The sequence below is a fragment of the Aythya fuligula genome, chromosome 19, assembly GCF_009819795.1.
Source record: "Aythya fuligula isolate bAytFul2 chromosome 19, bAytFul2.pri, whole genome shotgun sequence".
In the NCBI taxonomy this organism is placed as follows: Eukaryota; Metazoa; Chordata; class Aves; order Anseriformes; family Anatidae; genus Aythya; species Aythya fuligula.
This window is the reverse complement of record NC_045577.1, coordinates 2,354,154-2,372,630: the sequence shown is the minus strand read 5'-3', so window position 1 is coordinate 2,372,630 and position 18,477 is coordinate 2,354,154. Positions and strand designations below refer to the sequence as shown.

Genomic DNA, 18,477 nt, shown 5'->3' with positions numbered 1-18,477 from the left:
CTAAAAAGCTATTAAAATGAAGAGGCTTCTTGATATGGAAGGACAACAATTAGCTGAATCCCTAAACAAAAAGGGAGAGAGTGAGGAAATGACAGGAAACAATACGGGAAGGAAAGAAAGGAAGAACAAATAAGCTCAGAGCAAGCAGCCTTGACAGCCTTTGAGGACTCAGAATATGTCTCTTTCTCAGTGCAATAGCATTTTTCATGTGCCTGTTTCTGTAGATAACTTGCAGACAGAAAGAAATACATATTTTGATGCAATATTTCTATGCTGTAACTATGGATGCATGGGAAAAATCTACTGATTTGCAGAAACCAAGATTTCAGAGGAAAAGATCTGGATATGGGTTTTTTCCCCAGTTAATACTCAGTGTGACATTAGTATTCATCTTTACGGGTCCATTTCTTTACAACATTCAAAGCCTTATTCATGCCATTTACCTTGCTTGCATCTGTTTGGAGATCACATAAACTGGATGCATCTGAATATTGTACTTGCTTTTTGTAACCTTTCATATTTTTGTAGGATTTTACAAACTTAGAGCAATGGATAATTTACTACAAGCCCTAGGTAACAGGGCCCTAGGGTCCAGGCTGGAGAAACAAATATCAGTTAGTCTTTATCCCATCACATCCAATGCAGAAATAGTAGCAGAGCAGCCCACTCTGAAAGAGAGATTATTTTCAGTATGTAAAAAGAGAATTATATATTTTAAGTGCTCAACCAGGCCTATTTTTCCAATAGATGTTGTTAAGGATATATTAATTTATTTTGTTCGTATTTTATTTTAGCCTGAACCTTCATAGAAAACTCAGATGAAACTTCTGTCCATGTTTCAAGAAACAGCACTTCATTTTCACCATTTTGCTGTTTGATAAGATGCACTTCAGAAGTTGTAGTCATTATGAATTTTGTTTGATGCAAGGAGGGACCGTGTAACTTTTCAACATCTTCTCTTTTAAGATTCTTATCCAATGTTTGAGCACCCTCAAGTATCCAAAGATTCTGCTAAGCATTCAAATGTTTGTATTTCTCTGAATTGCACTTTCCATTGCTACTTTTTGTCCAAGTTTTTATTAATGATATATCATTATGCCAGTTGCTATTGTATTACATTTACATAACATGGTATCAAAGAACAACCCATTCTTTAAGGCCATCCACTGATTAAGGAAATATATGTTGGTTAGTGAATGTGAAGAAAGCTGTTGCAGACTTTTTTTTTTTTTTTAAGAGCTGAGAAAACAGAGAATGCTTCTTGTTCCTGTTTCTAGGAGACAACTGCAAAAACATAGTTAGGAATCTGTAAAGTCAGCTAGGGCAGAATCTCAACAGACAGCTTGGTAAATTGTGCACAGAACTCTGCCTGTTGTAGACCTTTTGTTATTTTTGCCCAGGAGTCCGTTTAGTTTTATTTTCCTCCATTAAACTGCCAGGAGGATTTTACTGAAGAAGCTCAAAGATCCTTGCATCAGTTTGAAGCGTACAGTAGCAAGAGGTAATGTTATGTTCTGGTTACTGTGAAAGAATGTCCAAATAGCATTATTCATTTTTTCGGTCTTAGAAACATTGACTGCATTAAATTGATTGTTGGCATATTTCATGGTAGAATATTCAATGAGTACTCCTTGCATAGCCACAATTTATGGTTAATGTGTTTTCTAATCATGATTACAATAGAATCTGCAGCTCTGAACCATTTTGTTTGGTAGTTTGTGGCAGTTTTGAATAGAGATATAAAGCTCAATCTTTTCAGAATCTGAAGAACTGGCTTGTTTTAAAACTCTTGGAGCCAAAGATGGTTCAGTAAGTTACATGTTTTGAGCACATATCAGATACTGAACTGCTCGTGTCCCAGAATACATCTTACAAACCAAGCGTCCTAATGGTTCACAAAAACACAGAGAGCATTGAAGGGAAAGATGTGACAGACACAGCCTCTTGCACTGAAATCCTAGGGAATGTCTTTCACAGACTCTTTCTTCAACACAGGTCTTCCAGCATTTCATGCTCCATTTAATTGTTACACCTTCTGTTTTGTTTGTTTATTTATTTATTTATTTATTTTATTTCCCTGTGGTGGGACTTTGCTTAGTTCTGGATGAAAAGTTGCCACCTTACATGTGTGATTACGGAGCATCACTTTCTTGAGAAAATTGGGGTAAAACTCTGGTGATTTAGTAGTATAAATTTCCATCTCCCCAAATAAAGAATCCTTAGAGAATGTCTGTCCTGTTGCTCCGGATTATGATTCATATTCCAAAAGAGTACCCAGCTGAGAAAAAAGGCTTCCTTATGGCTCTGGATAGCTCAGCAGACAAATATCCCTTTAAAAGTTGTTGAGTACTAAGCTTAAAATAGGTTATAGTCTTCTCTTAACAAGACTTGTGCTAGCAGGAACATTTGCATGGATAGAATGGCATGGTTAGAATTGGCAACTGGGGCTGCCCTGCTACTGGGGCTTCTTGAAGATCCCAGTTATAATCAGATTTGTTAAATTAAATGGTTGAATTGCTATCAGTTGCTGCTGAGGCAGGGGAATTCTTCCTACCAACATGAAGTAACCAAGGATGTATCATTTTTCAATTTGTGCTTGTGTCATCTACAAGCACATTTCAAGCAGCAAAACAGCACAATAGGACTTTGGCATGAACTTTTGGAGTATGATCATCTCTGCATTTGCTGTCCTGGGCAAGATAAGCTGCATCTCAATGGGAACAGACCCAGCCATGAAGAGTGACTTTGAAAACTTGCCAGGTAAAGCCAAAGAAACTGTGAGGCTGGTTACTTGGTATGAATTGTTATTCAGCCTCACAAAAGAAGAGGCTTTGACAACACCCCCAGTAACCTTGGCAGACTGTTTTGTTAAGCAGGTCTGTGCTTCATTGGCTTTTCAACTTGCATGCATTCATTGCTCCCTCCTACATATGAATTTATGTTTCAAAGAAGGATTGTATGGTGGCGGGCAGCTGTGGCATCATGCTGATCTTTTACACTGGCTAGCAACGACTGCATCAAAAAGCAGGCAGCATAATGTACCACGCTTCCGTTTCTCAAGTGGAAAAGCAACTGAACCTCTTCTCAATTCTTTTTCTAGATGCACAGCCTAAAATGTTTTCTCTTTATTTTAAATAATGGAGATCTTTCCATTTCCAACTTGGTCCTCTCCCATAGTGTGACACTGCTGAAGTGACAGACTGAGAAGGAATCCACAGGAATTGGTTTTGCACACGTACTAGCAACTAAAGTGTAACAGATGAAATTTTTTACCTGCTTGTGCTCTAACAGACTCACTATAGAACTATTAGAACTTTAAATAGTTAAGGATCTTCCAGTTTTTGTAGCTTTCAAACTAAGTCACAATCATGATTGCAAAGAAGGTGTCCTGCAGCTTTATGTTTCTGTGTCTTTATTTAAAATAGTGGAGTAATCATGTTTACTTGGCACAAGCAAGACATAGTCAAAGTTATGACGTACTTCAGGGTTGTCCTGGGGCTGTTGGAGATAACACATCATTTTGCTAGCATAAGGTCTATCAGGAACAAAGTAAAAATTATACCAACATGGTTTTCTGGATGAAGAGTATGTTGTTTTCAAAATGTGCTTTGACTCTACTTATTTATATATACAGGTATTTCTACTTACCTTTTCCTAGAGATCTTTAAAACATCTCTTAGAAAAGAAAGTAGTTTTCATAGTCTTCTCAGTTGACTGTAATTCATTGTCACTATGCATAAAATAACAAAACCTGGTCCAAAAAGACTTAGGAGACAAATCCTTTCCCTGGAAACAAATTGAAGTTATATCCCCAGATCTCTACCACTTCAAACTTAAACTGTATAGCTTGATGCAGAAATGTTAACATACTTTGTGAAGAATAACAAACAGGTTAAATATAGATTCATGTAGCTGATAACAGAGAGATGAGCTGATTTGCCCAGAGTTTTACAAGAAGTTAATAGCACACTAAAAGCAAGTAACATCTTTCCTGTTTACAATTTCAAGTTATGGCATGAGCTAAAGGCAAATGTGAACTAAGATTCCCATCTTTACTGGAAAGAAAGAGGAGTTAAGTAGTAGTAGCTACCAATTCCTGTGACATAAAGTCTTACGCACTGAACACAGCTGGAGTATGGCAGGTAGATGGTGTTAAAATTAACATCATGCAGACATTAGGCAATTAGAACGTCCTTTTTTTGTCTCATAACTGCCTATCTAGGGGAATGCAGAGATGCTCTGATTAGACAGAAACAGAGTACATTTAATTTCCACTTCCTTCCAACCATTTCAAAATTCCTTCCTTGAAGAGTCAGCTTTCCCAAACTCTAAATTTTGTGTTCTGCTTAACCTCATAGGTATTCCAGAGAATATGCTAGCTAGACTTCTCTTTCCACACTCATTAGTTCAGTGTGCTTGGCTCTTTTCCTAGGATTTGGTCTAGCATAGCCTCTGACCATTCAGGCCATTTGTCTGAAAATCATTTCCCTCTTTACTTCTGCAATTTTCCATTCAGTGCCTGAGCAATTAAAATCCCTAGTGATCAAAGCCCTGGTCTTCCAACTGTCCCTTTCTCTTCAAAATCATTGCATGAGCTACTTTTCTGATGGCATGAGCTGTGCTCAAGCAAAGAGTGCATGACAATAGCTTGGTTGTTAGAAACTGTGAGTAGTGCCGTAGCCAAAATATTGACATCATTCTGACTGGCACATTAAAGATTAATTTTTACTAGGACTGTAACTGCAGAGGAGCAAATCATTTTGATGACATTAAAGTCAAATCAGTTCTCATATAGAGTCATTGAGGCCTAAATAAGTATTATTTCTCACTGTTCCTGTCTCACTTTCTTGGTCTTGGCTGTTTGGTTAGCGTTACCAGCTTATTCTTGATTCACCACGAGGAAGGATTTCACAGGTGTTTATTCCTTCCTGGTACTAAATTGTCTATGAAAAGTACATTATGTATCCACAGTTTCTGTTTCATGGAAAAATACAAATTCTCTCTTTATACGATTCCTGTCAATTGCAATGAGCATTACAGCACTCTGTACTGCTATACATGGATGAGCGCGGAGCTCTCAGCATCTGGAGTTCATCTCCTGTGACCTAGGCAGGCCGTGTTAATGAGTCACCGTGTGTGTGTTGGTGCAGTTCCAAACCCTAGGATGCAGGGTAGCCAAATGGTTGGGACTGCTCGCTCCCAAAATTAACCTAAGACCCTTTTATTCCAAAATTTCCCCAAGTCCCTTCTATTCCTACCATGGTCAGTTTTTGTTACGTCAGACTGGAAGGATGTAATGTGTGTGTGTCAAGAGTTAACACACTTTTTTCTCTCATGTACTAAATCCTAGACTGTATATATGACCCCGAACAGGTGGAGGGCTGCAGGCAGACAGAGTGCCGTGTTCCTGTAGTCACAGAGTAGGTGGCTTTGTGGGGAAGGTGGAAAGAGGGAGGGTTTTTGTTTTGTCAGTGAGGGGGAGAAGTAGTGAAGTTGTAAAGAACATAGGGAGCGTAGGGTGCTAGGAGAGAGAATATAGGGTTTGCAGCACTGTAATTTAGACCAAGGCAGAGATCTCAGAACATTATTTAATAGGGACTATATACTGAGCAATACTTAAACTCATTTCCATGTATTTGTTTTTTCTTCTATTAATATGGCATAATTCTCAAGAACAGTACTAAAGTGTTTTTGTAAGGTACAATTACAGCAGAGTCATATCAACCTGCTAGGTTAATTTCTCCATACAGAACTGCATGTTTTTCTCCCTTCAGCCAGCCATTCATTTGTCCGCCTACAGCTTGTAGCACCAAGCATGAATACTCAGCTCTAAAGCACAAGTTACATGACTCTGTAAAGAGTGAGCTAGTAAGGCAGAAGCATTACCCAGGAGCACCAAAATAGAAAACCCTGCGCTCTGTTGTCTGCCTCTGAATCCTGTGTCATCATCCCTGACAAACCTAAAATGCACTAAATCTGTTGTAGGTGTTTAGAGTGATCCTTGCCTTAGATTTAAACAAAAGCTTTTTTTTTTTTTTTTTAGCGAGATAATCTTAATGCCTTTGCTGGAGTATTAAAGAAAGAGTTTGAATAACACATTCAAAGTAATATTGATCCTGAAAGTCTGGATTTGGAGAATTTTTCCAGGGTTGTTGTAATGGCATAACTTCACCTTTCAGAGAAACACCTTGGTTTATAGTTGCACATTGATACTTTTTTTTTTTTTTTTTTAGATGTCTTCAGAGAAAGTAAAATTATGTATTTCTCAGCTAGGTGATGGGATGGGTCGTCTTCCTCAGTCCTGCTTCTGTATCATTTATCTGAGAAGTTCAAAGCAGTTAAAGTTGGGAACTTTCAGCTGTATTCTTGTGAGATAAGGCACATTTCAATGTCTGTTATAGGAAATTGAGGCACAAAGAAGAGTTCTGAATTCTGTGAGGTCTCAGGGACTTAGTTAATGGCAGACCCAGCAGTACAACAAAGGTGACCTGACTCCTGGTCCTGCGACCTAACCGCCAACTAATATTATCTCTGTTTTGAGGGTCTGTAGTTCCAGAATCTGGTGTTGTGTATTGTCTGATTCTGCCAGAGCCAGTGCTTGCCCCCAGCTCGTTTGCAGAAGGTTCCCAGAAAGCCAGCTTAGCAGCAGCTCCTGGCTTGGCAAAGGAGGGAAATGCGGGACAAGGTGCCCAGCAGACGGCTGTTGCTGCAGCAAGTTGCAGCTGCCCAGCGCAGAGTCCCCGAGCTGCCTCCCTGTTCGGCAGTGGCTGGTCTATTCATTCTGCAAACAGCCTCTTTCCGTTCCAAGACAGCCCTAGGGACACAAGGGAATGGCAGAGTTTATTATAAACTGAGTAAAGGAACAGACTATTGCTGGAGGAGATCCAGGGTTATAAAAGATTGGAGCGGGGAGGAAGGGGAGGAGGGAACAGGACATAATTTGTGTTTGTGTGGGAGGGGGTGGGTACTGGTGGCTTCAGAAGGCATTCCCCAAGCCCTCAAGACCTTTGCTGGTTTTGGTGCGATTTTCTGCAGTGCGTACCGTGCTGTGTCAAACCCCACTTACTTTTTATTGTATCAGTCATTCTATTTATGCAGCAACACGGATCGGAGAGCGCTTGCAGGTCCTGTTCTGAATGAGCTCCGCTCTCTGCCAGCTCAGCCTAGTTACATTGCTGTAACTTATTCTGGGGGATGGGAGAAAAAGGTTGCTGCTACTTTAAATATAATGCATTAAGAGGATGCTGGAAAAAGGCCTGCATGCTGTAATACCCAGCCATCTAGTTGGAAAAGCAGCCAGATGTAATACAAAAGAAGAAACACAGCCTCTTATGGATGCAGCACTAATTCATAAATCAGGTGAATCAGCTTAGGCAACTGCTGTGTTTTTATGCCTCTGCTGCATGGAGAACTGCATGTTGGATGCTTTTATTTGAAGTAATGGAACCAGATAATCCCTTGGACCAGGACAACTCCAATGGTAAGAAGTAGAAAACATAGGAAAGAGGAAATAAAGGATTGCGAAAGAGCGTCTGAGTTGCACATCCTACTTAAGGCACAGGGTTAGGCATGTGTTTTTACTGGCTTCTGCATGGATCAGTAGAAATGAGTGCGGTAATGTGCTTCACATTATCTTAAAAATCACTCTGTTTACAGGGTTTCAAGATAGGCATGTAGTAGACAGATAGAAACAGGGTGTTGTAAGAAGTAATCCAGCAGGATTGGTGCTCTCCTCATTAACCTATCTCCTGGGCAGTCTTTGCAGAGAGGAGAGTAACCTATTTATTTTACTTTATTCAGTTTGGGGGTCTTTTTTGCTAGTGAGAAAAGAATGTAACTTTATGCTGTGTGTCTGTCAAGCCTAGCATTTGGAAACAGTTTCTTTATCTGCAGAAAGCTTTCCTAAAGGCAGTTGCAGTGAGTAATTTGCTTAGAGGGATATATTTAGCTGTGGACCACATAAATTCACCCTGGAATTAAAGTCTGTGGTTAAAACTGCAGCTATTCCTTGGATTTATAACATTCCACATGCTGATGTTCTGCTATCTGGTCTGTTAGAAGACTTACAAAAGGCATAAATTGGGGTGAAAAGTTGTTTGCAATTGCAAATCTTACCTTTTTTTTTTTTTTCTCTGTTAGTAAAGTGGATCAGCTGCATTGAGGACAACAAATTGTTTACATTTTTAAAAACCATTTAAGATTGTGTTTTTTGGAATACATTGATTCTCAGCTCTTTCATATGTATTTAGTGCTATTCGGTATGCGGTCTGAAATCCACAAAGTATTCCACCTTTACATAGATAGGGTTCAAGAGCTACCTCTGGAATTCCTGCAGCATATTTTCTGCTGATAACCCGGAGCTCTTAGTACAACGTAACTGCAGTGTTAAGATCAGGGTAGACCTGAAGCTGTGCGGAAGGAATGTGGTTAAGGGAATGAAGTAACATTGAAACTATGTGAACAGTTGACTGGACAGATATAAGTGGGCAGCGCTGCTTTACTTCGGGCTCTGTGCCGTGCTGAAGTTGAATTATATAAAATAATCAAGGACAGAATTCAGTGTTTTTCAGATGATAATATTTACCTGAAAAAGTTAAGGTAGAATCACAGTTCTTTTATTTTTTATTTTTTTTTTTTATGTAGTTATATTAGTTTCCCTCTAGAACAACAGCATCTACCTCTTGTGTCTTACACCTCCTCTTATGCCACTATGACATAGAATTGAAAGGGTTTTTTTTTTCTTTATAGCAGCAAGTTTCAGCATTATCAGAGAAGTGCATGCATATTTTGGACTGATGTTAACAAACATATAAACAACTATCTTTGCCTGTCCCAACATTAGAATCTGGATTTTAGGAGTCACAGAGAGAATATCCTGATTCTTTGGGAAATATAAGTGTAACTTTGCTTTCTCAGATTTGCTAAAATGGCTCACTAAATTTAGAATGTATATTTAAGATATAGAACTTTTTCACTCTTCTCCCTACAGACATGTGAAGTTTATTCTGTCACATTCTGTAGTAACTTGTGTTTCCTACAAAATATTTGAATAAGTAGATAGGCACTGGAAATGTTCATATTGTGAGACGTGAGAAATAAGCACCCATGGCACCAAGGACCAGAGAAGAACTTCCTGTGATTCCCCCTTCCTAACTTTCTAAATCCCTGGCTTCCTTTTAGATATATATATATTTTTAATTACTTTGATTTAAACAATCCCAGGGTTTAAAAAAAGGTTGAACCATTTGTTGGCCGGGTCAATTGCATAAGGTGTTCTGCTGCTGGAGCCGCAGGAGCAATGTGCAGAATCGATGCGTTAATCTGCTGTTATGATATACCATGCATTATTTTGCATGAATTCATTAAGTAGAAAGTTCTCAAAAATATGCCAGCAGGGTGCTGGTGAGAAAGGTTTTCTCCTTTGAGGAGGTTTTCTGGTAGCTGTCATTCATGGAGCAGCCCCTTTGTCCCTTTTATTATCAGACAGCAAATGAGCTGCTCTGGCCACACGGATAACTATTGTGTTTATCTTACTGTACTGCCCACGTGACAGACACGAACGCCCTGGGAACAGACTGTAACTTGAACTGCTTTCTGTAAAAGTGCCTTTTTGCCTTCAAGAATGTCAAATCAAATTTCTTCTGCTGGCAGAATGAAAACTGTTAGTTCATTTTTGATTTACCGGGTAGTCCTTCCTGGTTTGCTGTAGACCTTATCTTGGAATTCAGTGTCAGTTCATTCTTAGCTGGTCGTGACCAGCCCAATAAATAGATCACTAATGATAGCAAAAGCTGTTCTGAAGGATATGTGGCAGTAATATACTTCAGATTTGCTCTTTTTGCCTCTTGCAGCCCTTTCATTTGCTTATAGAGATGTATGAAATCATCTAGAAAGACCTTAGTGGAATATTCAAGACCGAGAAGCTGTGTGGCTCATTTTTCTACACAGTTTTTTTACTAATCATATTAGGTTGCCAACCTTTTGTGGAGGATACCTCATGGATTTATTACTGCTTGTGACTGGAGCAGGGGACGAGCTCATTTATTTGTGGGCCTGCAATGAGATTTCATCTGTGTTAGTTGCTTTGACACAAAAGACCTTGGAATAAAATCATAACCTGTGGGTGAAACGGTTACAGGGTTATTTTCTATGACTCCTTGTAGAGCTGTGGTACTTGCGGCACTTTGAACACCAGCTTGAGAGATTGCTATCCATTTTGATGTTTGTGAAAGGAGACAAAGTTCTGCAACTTTTCTCCCTGTGTACCTAGGATAAAAGCTCACATAACGATACAGGTTCTTGTAAGGCTTTAAAAAGTCATTACAGCACCCCCAATATTTTATTTCCATTTTCTGAAAAGTGGGAATATAAAGAAAGATTATTGTCATTTTATGGTGGCTCACAGTTCTGACTTTTTGATGTGTTCTTTTTAATGTACTGAATGAATTTACTTGATTCTTCTCTCTCTTTCTGTTACACACACAGACACACGCGCACATACAAACCCACAGCCTTTTCTTGGAAGAAAAGTGCTGAAGAATGTGCTGATTCGGAAACCATAACCCTAAATTACCCATTTCAGAGGTATGACATATCAGAGCTGCAGATTTCTCTTTGTGCTATAGCCGCTTGCAGCTATAAGAGTAAAAGACAACTCAGCAGTTTTTTTGTGAGCTGGCAAAGATTTATGAAATGCTGTTTTTGTGTACAAACTCTTGAGTACAAAATATGTGTGAATTGTGCATTCATTGTGTCTTCTAATTGCTTAGAGGACAGTTTTGTCACTACAGTGAACACTGGTATCACCTCTGAGTTTATTCTGGTGTGTAGCCTGACAATATTTCTCTGTGAGTTACTTATTAAGCTTTTAGAGGCACGGTGGATTTAGAGGACTTTCTGAACAACATTGTAGAGCAAATCTCGTCTACTGGTTTTAGTGGAATCATATTCCTTACACAGTGAGGGCGAATCACAAATGCAGATTTTGTACCACAGAGGACTGGAGTTAAACCATTGTGCTTTGATAATACAAGAATTATGGCATGTGTTTTTCAAACTCTGACGTACGTAATCAGCCAGGAGGATTGCATGGATGACAGCCAGGCCTGAACTTTTCCTGCTGTTGGTAATTCGGATTCATTAAGCAATGGTCTAGGGAAGTAAGGAAACCCTAACATCAGCACCTCGACGTGCATTAAAGATTGCATTTGGTAGAGAGGAAAGCAGAAGCAAGGACTGGGAAAACAGAAGCTTTTCTAGATCAGAGCTGAAGTTTAATAGCAGAGTTGTGCAGGAACCTAAGACCAATAATTTATGGCTGCTGCAGGTGAAGAGTGAGGTGTTTTATTTAGAGAGAGAGAACAAAGATCTGCCATAGAACAGGTGAAGGCCATGAATGTGGCTACTGGGCTGCATCCAGCAGATGCCCTCATTTGGGGTACCTCACCCAGCACCTCAGCAGACAGAGACGAGGGCTCATCAGCTCTGTAGGCTCTTCTGTTTCATGGCCATGAAGTTTATTTCACTGTGTGGACAATATATGTATGTTATTGACCTCATATGATCATCTTCTCAAAAGAGGATTTCCCATCATTGTCTACAGGACCGAAGACAAATGCTAATGCATAGTGTGGAAATTAAACACGTTAAACTATCATTAGGTGATTAAGCAGTTCTGTACTGTGGCCTGTGGCATAGGTCATTTAAAAATGATGCCTTCTTCATCTGCTTACCTCAGCCAGCATTTATGTTGTTTGCTTGTTTGTATAGAACTCCTTGGATTCAATAAGTTAAAAAACCAAAGTGTATATTATTAGTAGAAATAGTTATATGGTTACTTAGAGATGTGTTACATAAGCAAGGTCTCTCTTTTGATTAAATAGCAGTTATTTAAAATCATACTTTCTCATCATGAATGTCAGTTTTCAAGGCTGAGCTAGCTGAGAACTATAGAGCATTGAGACATTTAGCCATCATTCTTCTCTTCTTTGCAGTCCTTACACCATGTCTATCTTCATGGTTTCTGAGAAAAGAGAGGTAAAGGAACATGTGCTTGATGGTAGGAAAAATTGGAAAGAGGAAGACAAATGCCAGTGTAATACGTGCAGAAGATAAATGCAGATTGAATTCCTGATGAATTGTGCATAAAAGCAGCAGGCGTATTTTGGGTGGCAGTCCTTTTCTTACAGCATGCTGTAGTTTTCTTCGTTTTACCTATACTGCATTCAGGTACTAACTATAACTCATATGTAAGATGTGCTGCACTGAAGGGTAAGACTGAAAGGAAAGGAGTGAATGCATTTTTCTGGAAAAAAAGTTTTAAATCTTGGTGGGCAAAGACAAAGTGGAATAAGAAATACTGCTGGCAAATTCAAATATGTCCTACCTGAGGGCATTATTTATTGGTGAAAATAGCGAAATGCTGAAATAGTGACAGCTTACCCCTGGAGGTAACATTAGGCCACTGTTCCACGTTATTTGCTGAGGAGCCTCTAAGTTGTATGACCAATATGAGACGTACGCTAAAGATATGATCCAAGTATGTGTAGTGATCGTTGCTGGAAAAGAATCATAAATAGTCTGCCTCAACTGGCAGTGAGTGTGTGGCGAGTAGAGTAAACACAGAGTTTAAAATAGGTGGGAGGGTATAATTGAATTTCTTTATTGTCCCCAGAACTTTTTGGCAATGAAGAGAAAGATTTAAAAATAGATATAAGCAATATCTGGAAACTTGAGTATAATTTACAGTATGTGGTGAAACAGAGAAATCCAATAAAGCTTTAGTGAAGTGTCCAACAGTATCAAAAAGGCAGAAAGCTCTGGGGGAATAGGAGACCAAAGATTAACAAGATTACTATATAATGATTGGTAGAATGCATTCAACAATTTCCAAGTTTATAAATGAATAAGGAACTAACTTTGCACCCAGTCTCTTTCTTGCTCTCACTACTAAAATCCATAGAAGAAGGTAGAAGAAGGTCAAGCCAATCAAGGAGCAAGCACCCCACCAGCCTTGGAGCCCACAATAAAGGAGAAACATCTACATGAAAGTACCAAGGGGCGTTAGATGAACAGGGTATAACCACCCATACTTGGAAACAGTTTAGGTAGCGCCTTCATTTTTCATAATGAAGAAAAGGGGCTTTTCATAGTCAAATATTTCCAAAGCCTCTTTTATTTTGCTTCCAAAAAGATCAACTCCAAAGCATGGCCTTGCAGCAAAGCCTTCTAGTTCTCTCTCTAAAGAATGACACTGTTGTTGAGTCTCTCACAGAACTTTGTACAACGGATTTTTAATGTTATATTCATGTGTCTGATTTGGAAGGACAAGGGATTTCATGGAAGTGGAGATGACATATCAAGGTATTTGTAGGTCAGAAGCTTTCAAATTCACAAGATTCTGGGTAACAGATAACAGAAACTGGAGAAGCTGCAATAGAAATGTAAGTCTTCATCGAGACCTTTTCTGTGACCTTTAAGCAAGGGTTGCTGTGATCCTGTACATGAAGCTACTGAGGTGTTGGACAGCAGCCTCCTGTTCTGGTGGTGCCCAGAAAGGTTGGCAACAGCTGATGCTTTACATCCATGTCTAACAAGAGTGCTGTGTGCTTAGGGATGGAAAAAATAAATAGGTGCTTACCTTTGGCCACTTCACTGCAATGTTCTTTAGTCTGGTTGTCTGCTTTGGATGTTTGTCAGGGAAGTTTCTTGACACATCCGTGCAGTTATCGTGTCAGATCGTTATGGTAATAAGGTTTACATTTAGGGATGCTTCCCCTCTGAGCATCTCCAAGGAACTAGCACATGCAAAAGATTTAATTGCAAAGCATCGCTACTGCTGATACAGACTTGGAGGCCGACCAGCTGCCTTGCTTGGTGAGTCAGTAGTCAGTGATTTTGGCAGCCCCAGAGCTTAATGCAGCGATCAGAAAATGTCTGCCAAAATAAAGTTTCAAGTTTGTTTTTCTACCAAATCTAGATATGCTGCTAGTTGCTTTACGCCTTTAAATACTTTTCTAGAGGTAGCTGGGAAGTTGGTAGACAGCTGTGGCAAATGCACTAACACAAGGCGTTGTTCTTTGTCCTGTGGCTCTATGTGTGGCCTTGTTTGCTTAGCCATTGGGTGGGCATGGCGTGGTGTGTGGAGCAAATCGATGCCTCCGAATCCGACGGTTAATCCAGGGTGGAGAATTCCCAATGCTCAGTGTTTTGAAATAAGGAAAGTAAGATGTGAATGGAGTTCTCTTACTTGTTCCAGAATAAATAAATACATATATTTGACTTAAAATAATAATAGTAAAAGTTAGACCAGAGTTCACAGTATTTCATTGTCTCTGCAACTGGTCTTATATTTTGCAGAAGTGTTGTTAGAGTATTACTCATGGCACAGAGAATATCCCTGAAGAGTTTTTCACAGTTCATGTGTCAGACAGGAATGCAAAGGATCAATTTACTGCCACAGACAAAGATCTGAAAATATCCAGGGGAACCTGGGAGAATACTTCCCACCCCAGATAGTTCAGCTGATTTAACTGACTCCACTTGTCTGACTGCAGTGTGTTGGCCAACCCAGAGTTAATTTCTGGTGGCAGCAATAAAGGCATTCTATGTAGACTGCAGTGAGAGCTGGCACAGGAACATTAAATGCAGCGTTATCTTCTTAGAGTCTCCTCTGCTGTAAAAAAATAAAGAGAATTTCAGTATGTTTTGGAAGGCTGACGAGGGCAGTACTTTATTCTAAGGAGAAAACTGTCAGTGCTCTGCAAGTCTGCTTCCAGGAGTAACTTGCTTTGTTTAGCAGCTCATCCTTTACTACTCATTTGCAGCTGTCAAAAAAGCCGGACATCAAATTGAGCAGTTGGATTTAAGAGTGATCCCTGGATGAGACAGTTGCAATGGTGTATAAGCTAAACAAAGCAGTTGGAAATAGTTTACTGTTTTGGCCAGCTTTTGGGTAACATAGTTCCCCTGAAAGGTGGGTGGTCATTAACTCATTTGCTTCTTAGATGTATTTGTTTTATTGTAATTTAAACTTTCCTGGTAAATTTAGGTAGAGCTAGTGGAAATATTGAGAGCTATTTATGTAGGTTTTCAGCAAGAGATGGCATGAGGAGCTTCATCGAGTTAACTGGGAATTGTTTGTCTTGAAGAAGATGCACACAGTTCATGCTTTTTTGACTCTTTCAAATGTTCGTAGTGTTTAAGACTGAAGAAAAAAATGCAGAGATTTAATTCTTCCTGTGACTTCCAACCCAAGATTAAGTTGACAACACAAACAAAAGATACAGAAAATGTAATCAGCATTTAGGATTTCGGGAAAAAACAGGTGCATTCAACTCGAAGCCAATGCTTAGTATATTCGGGTTGCTGAACTGCCTGCCTGTGCCTCTGACTGGGAGAGAGGCGTGTTTTATTTTCCCTGCTTATTCATTTTCTGAGTCATTCATCTTGTGCTATAGCTATTGAAAACTGTAACAGAGTCTGGGAAGCGCTTGGCTTTTGAGTGCTGCCTCCTGATTGGCCTAGGGAATGCTGCTGTTGGGGAATAATGTGTGAATACCATCTGCTCCGAGGAGCTGGGAGCCTCAGTGAATTTTGCTTGGAGAGGCACCTTTAGCCAGGACTACATGCAAGGGGAGCAAGCTTGCTTTTGCTGTTTGTTAGCCAAACTTAGTTGTGCCTGTATTTCCTTTCTGCTTCCCTGTTAAACTTTTTTTGTGCATTGCTTGAGGGTGAAGCTGAGGTGCTCCTTCTGTGGGTTTTGGGGTTGTTTTTACTTTGCTTTTTTTTCCTGCATGGGATTTCTTCTGGGGTTCAGCATGCACACAAAGTGGGGGAATAAATCAGCAAGTTTTGCAGCTGTTTATTGCGGTGCAGCAGTCAACATGGAATGTCTGAGCTGCTTTGAGATACTACTTCTAAAAATTTGACCTGCTTATAAAAGGTAAGCAATTAAGGACTTCTGCATTTCAGGGACTGACTTTTTACTTACACAGAGGTTTTGTTTTGTTAGAAATGAATGTCTGGTTTGAAATGTACAGTTGCCTTGTAGCAATGCCTGAGATCAAAAACTGTGTTTTGTCTCAGAATGCCTTTAATGAGCCTGAAGAAATGAGCAGAGTTGGAACAATGCTTGTCTTCTTTCTTTTGTAGGTTTTTAAAACAAAGTTTTTAGGTTTTAAAAACAAAGTTTGTGCAATGAGAGTGTAATTGAAATTCAAGACTGCATATACATTTGGGTTTGCATTTTTTTGGAAGAGAGCTCTCCCAACTCATGTTTCCCTGAGTGTTATCTCAGACAAAACACAGTTATTTTCCAGCAGTCTGGATTTGCAGTCAAATGGTGCATTCCACTTCAAGGAGACAAGATATAGTTTGTGAGCCTATTAAATCCTGCGCACTAATGACCTGCTGGTGTAGATTCAATCACTGGAGAGAGAACTGTAGGCATGCCTTTAACCTCAAAACAACAGGCCTGCCACAAGCAGACTGCTGGCCACCACTCTCTCCCACCACTAATTAGCACATACTTAACTTTATGATATTGTTCTAAAACATTAGGTGGTTTTTTTTTCCTAGAGGTGACATTTCAGTCAGACACTCGTATCTACGCAAGGCAAAGTTAGCTGGAGGAGCACATGAAATACTGCTATTTTACAAAATGCTAGCCTGCCTTCCAGTGAGTCAGATTATTCAATTTGCTGTCATCTGTTCCAAGGAGAAATCTGCAAAGAATATTTCTAAGACCTTATGTTTGCTGAAGGCCTCCCTGTTACTTATTTTTGACAAATACCTGGGTTTTAGCTTTCTCTTCGGTGTTGATATGTTAATTGTAACTGTATCTAAACTAAATATGTAAGTTTCAGGTCCCTCTGTGTATTCTAAGAGAAATATATGCAATAAATAGAGGAACGGTGAATTTATATAACTGATACTTGATCCAACCTAAACTTTCCATATTGATTCAATTTTAAATAAACAAGAGAAGAGCCTACATCTAGCATGCTTTCTTAAACTTGAGCCTCTTGAGGTAGTGCTCTTGTAATAGAAAAAAGATCTGTAGCTGTCTCCAGTTTCACTAAAAAAAAAACATAAATAAAAAATCAGATTTCATTTCATAGGATCCTCTAGGTTGGGAAAGACCTTCAAAGTCATCAACTCCAGCCATCAACCTGACCTGCTGAATCCCATCACTAAACCATGGCCTCAGTGCCCCACACATCCCCTAAATACCTCCAGGGATGGGGATGCCACCACCTCCCTGGGCAGCCCGTTCCAGTGCTCCACCACCCTATCCACGAGGAAATTCTTCCTGATGTCCAACCCAAACCTCCCTTGAGACCTTTTCACTTAGACATTTTTGTGGCAAAATGCCAGATCATCAGAAATTACACTTTTAATGAGGAAAGAACCTTCTTTGGTGAAGCCTGAATCAGGAAAATAGTTGGAAGCCAGAAGAGGAACACCTGAAGCACAGAGAGGTGCTACAGCAGTGCAGGCTGTTGGCTGGTAGCCACTGTACTTGCTTAGGGCATAGGATATAGGATTAAGGTCTTGCTATGTCTGGTGCAAGCCAAGGGTGCCTCTCTCACTTTATGTACATTTAGAAACCTTGAAAAGTCTTGCATGTACCAGTGCAAATGACGTTTTCCAGTAATTGTCACACTTCTGGGGATAGAAAAACTATTTCTCATTCATTGCTGCTGATAATAAAAATAAATGCTCACCCAGGTCTTTTCTGGTGGAATTATATTGGCAATTAAAGATTTCCCAGGTGCCCTTTATTAATCTGTCATTGGGCCAGACGTGATGATGGTAATGAAGGGGCATGGGGAGTAAAATCCTGACCTTTGAACTTCAGGGGTGAAGATCACTTCCATTCCAGGCATAGCTGAAGTTTTTTAGCTCTTGGCAGCAGAGCCTCAGGAGAAGCTGTAAATGATAGCATAAGGGACAGTGCAATCAGAGCTTTTTTAATTCAGTGCTATGTTCATATGCACATGTAAATCAAAAAATTGCTGCCAATGAGGGCCTTTCCTTTTTGCTCAAAGTGTACAGGGGTCTTAAGGTTTTCCTTCATCAAAAATAGTAGTTCCTTGATTCAGTGGTCAAACTGTGCTCTGTGTGTTTTCATGGGGCACAATTTATTGTTTAAGGACAGAACGTGCAACCAACCCTTTTGTAGAGGGTTGCTACTAGATCCCTCAGCAGAACCCTCCACAACTTACTGCTGCTTAATATTTCCCCTGAATGTGATTCTGTGCAGCTGCAGAGCACTTCTTGTTGGCCTTCCTGTTGCTAGTGTGCTGTTATGAACTTGAATGCAGCAATTTCATCTGCTTTTCAGTCTCTAATCCAGCTATCCTCATGCAAGTTTAAACGTGTTCTTGTTATCCCCTTCTTGTAAAGGAGAGCTGAATTAAAAGTGGCTTGCTCACAGGCGTACACAGGGAGCTTTTAGCGTTGCATTATTGCTGT

At 39.7% G+C, this 18,477-nt stretch overlaps 1 protein-coding gene across 1 annotated transcript in view; it reads left to right on the top strand.

The window, feature by feature from the left end:
• Positions 1–7,440: 7,440 nt before the first annotated feature.
• The window catches only part of DAB2IP (DAB2 interacting protein), a 181,169-nt gene continuing 170,132 nt past the window's right edge, over positions 7,441–18,477 (top strand). The window contains exon 1 of the mRNA XM_032200071.1: positions 7,441–7,480. Within this exon, the coding sequence (XP_032055962.1) occupies positions 7,441–7,480 (40 nt within the window). The remainder of the gene's footprint in view (positions 7,481–18,477) is intronic.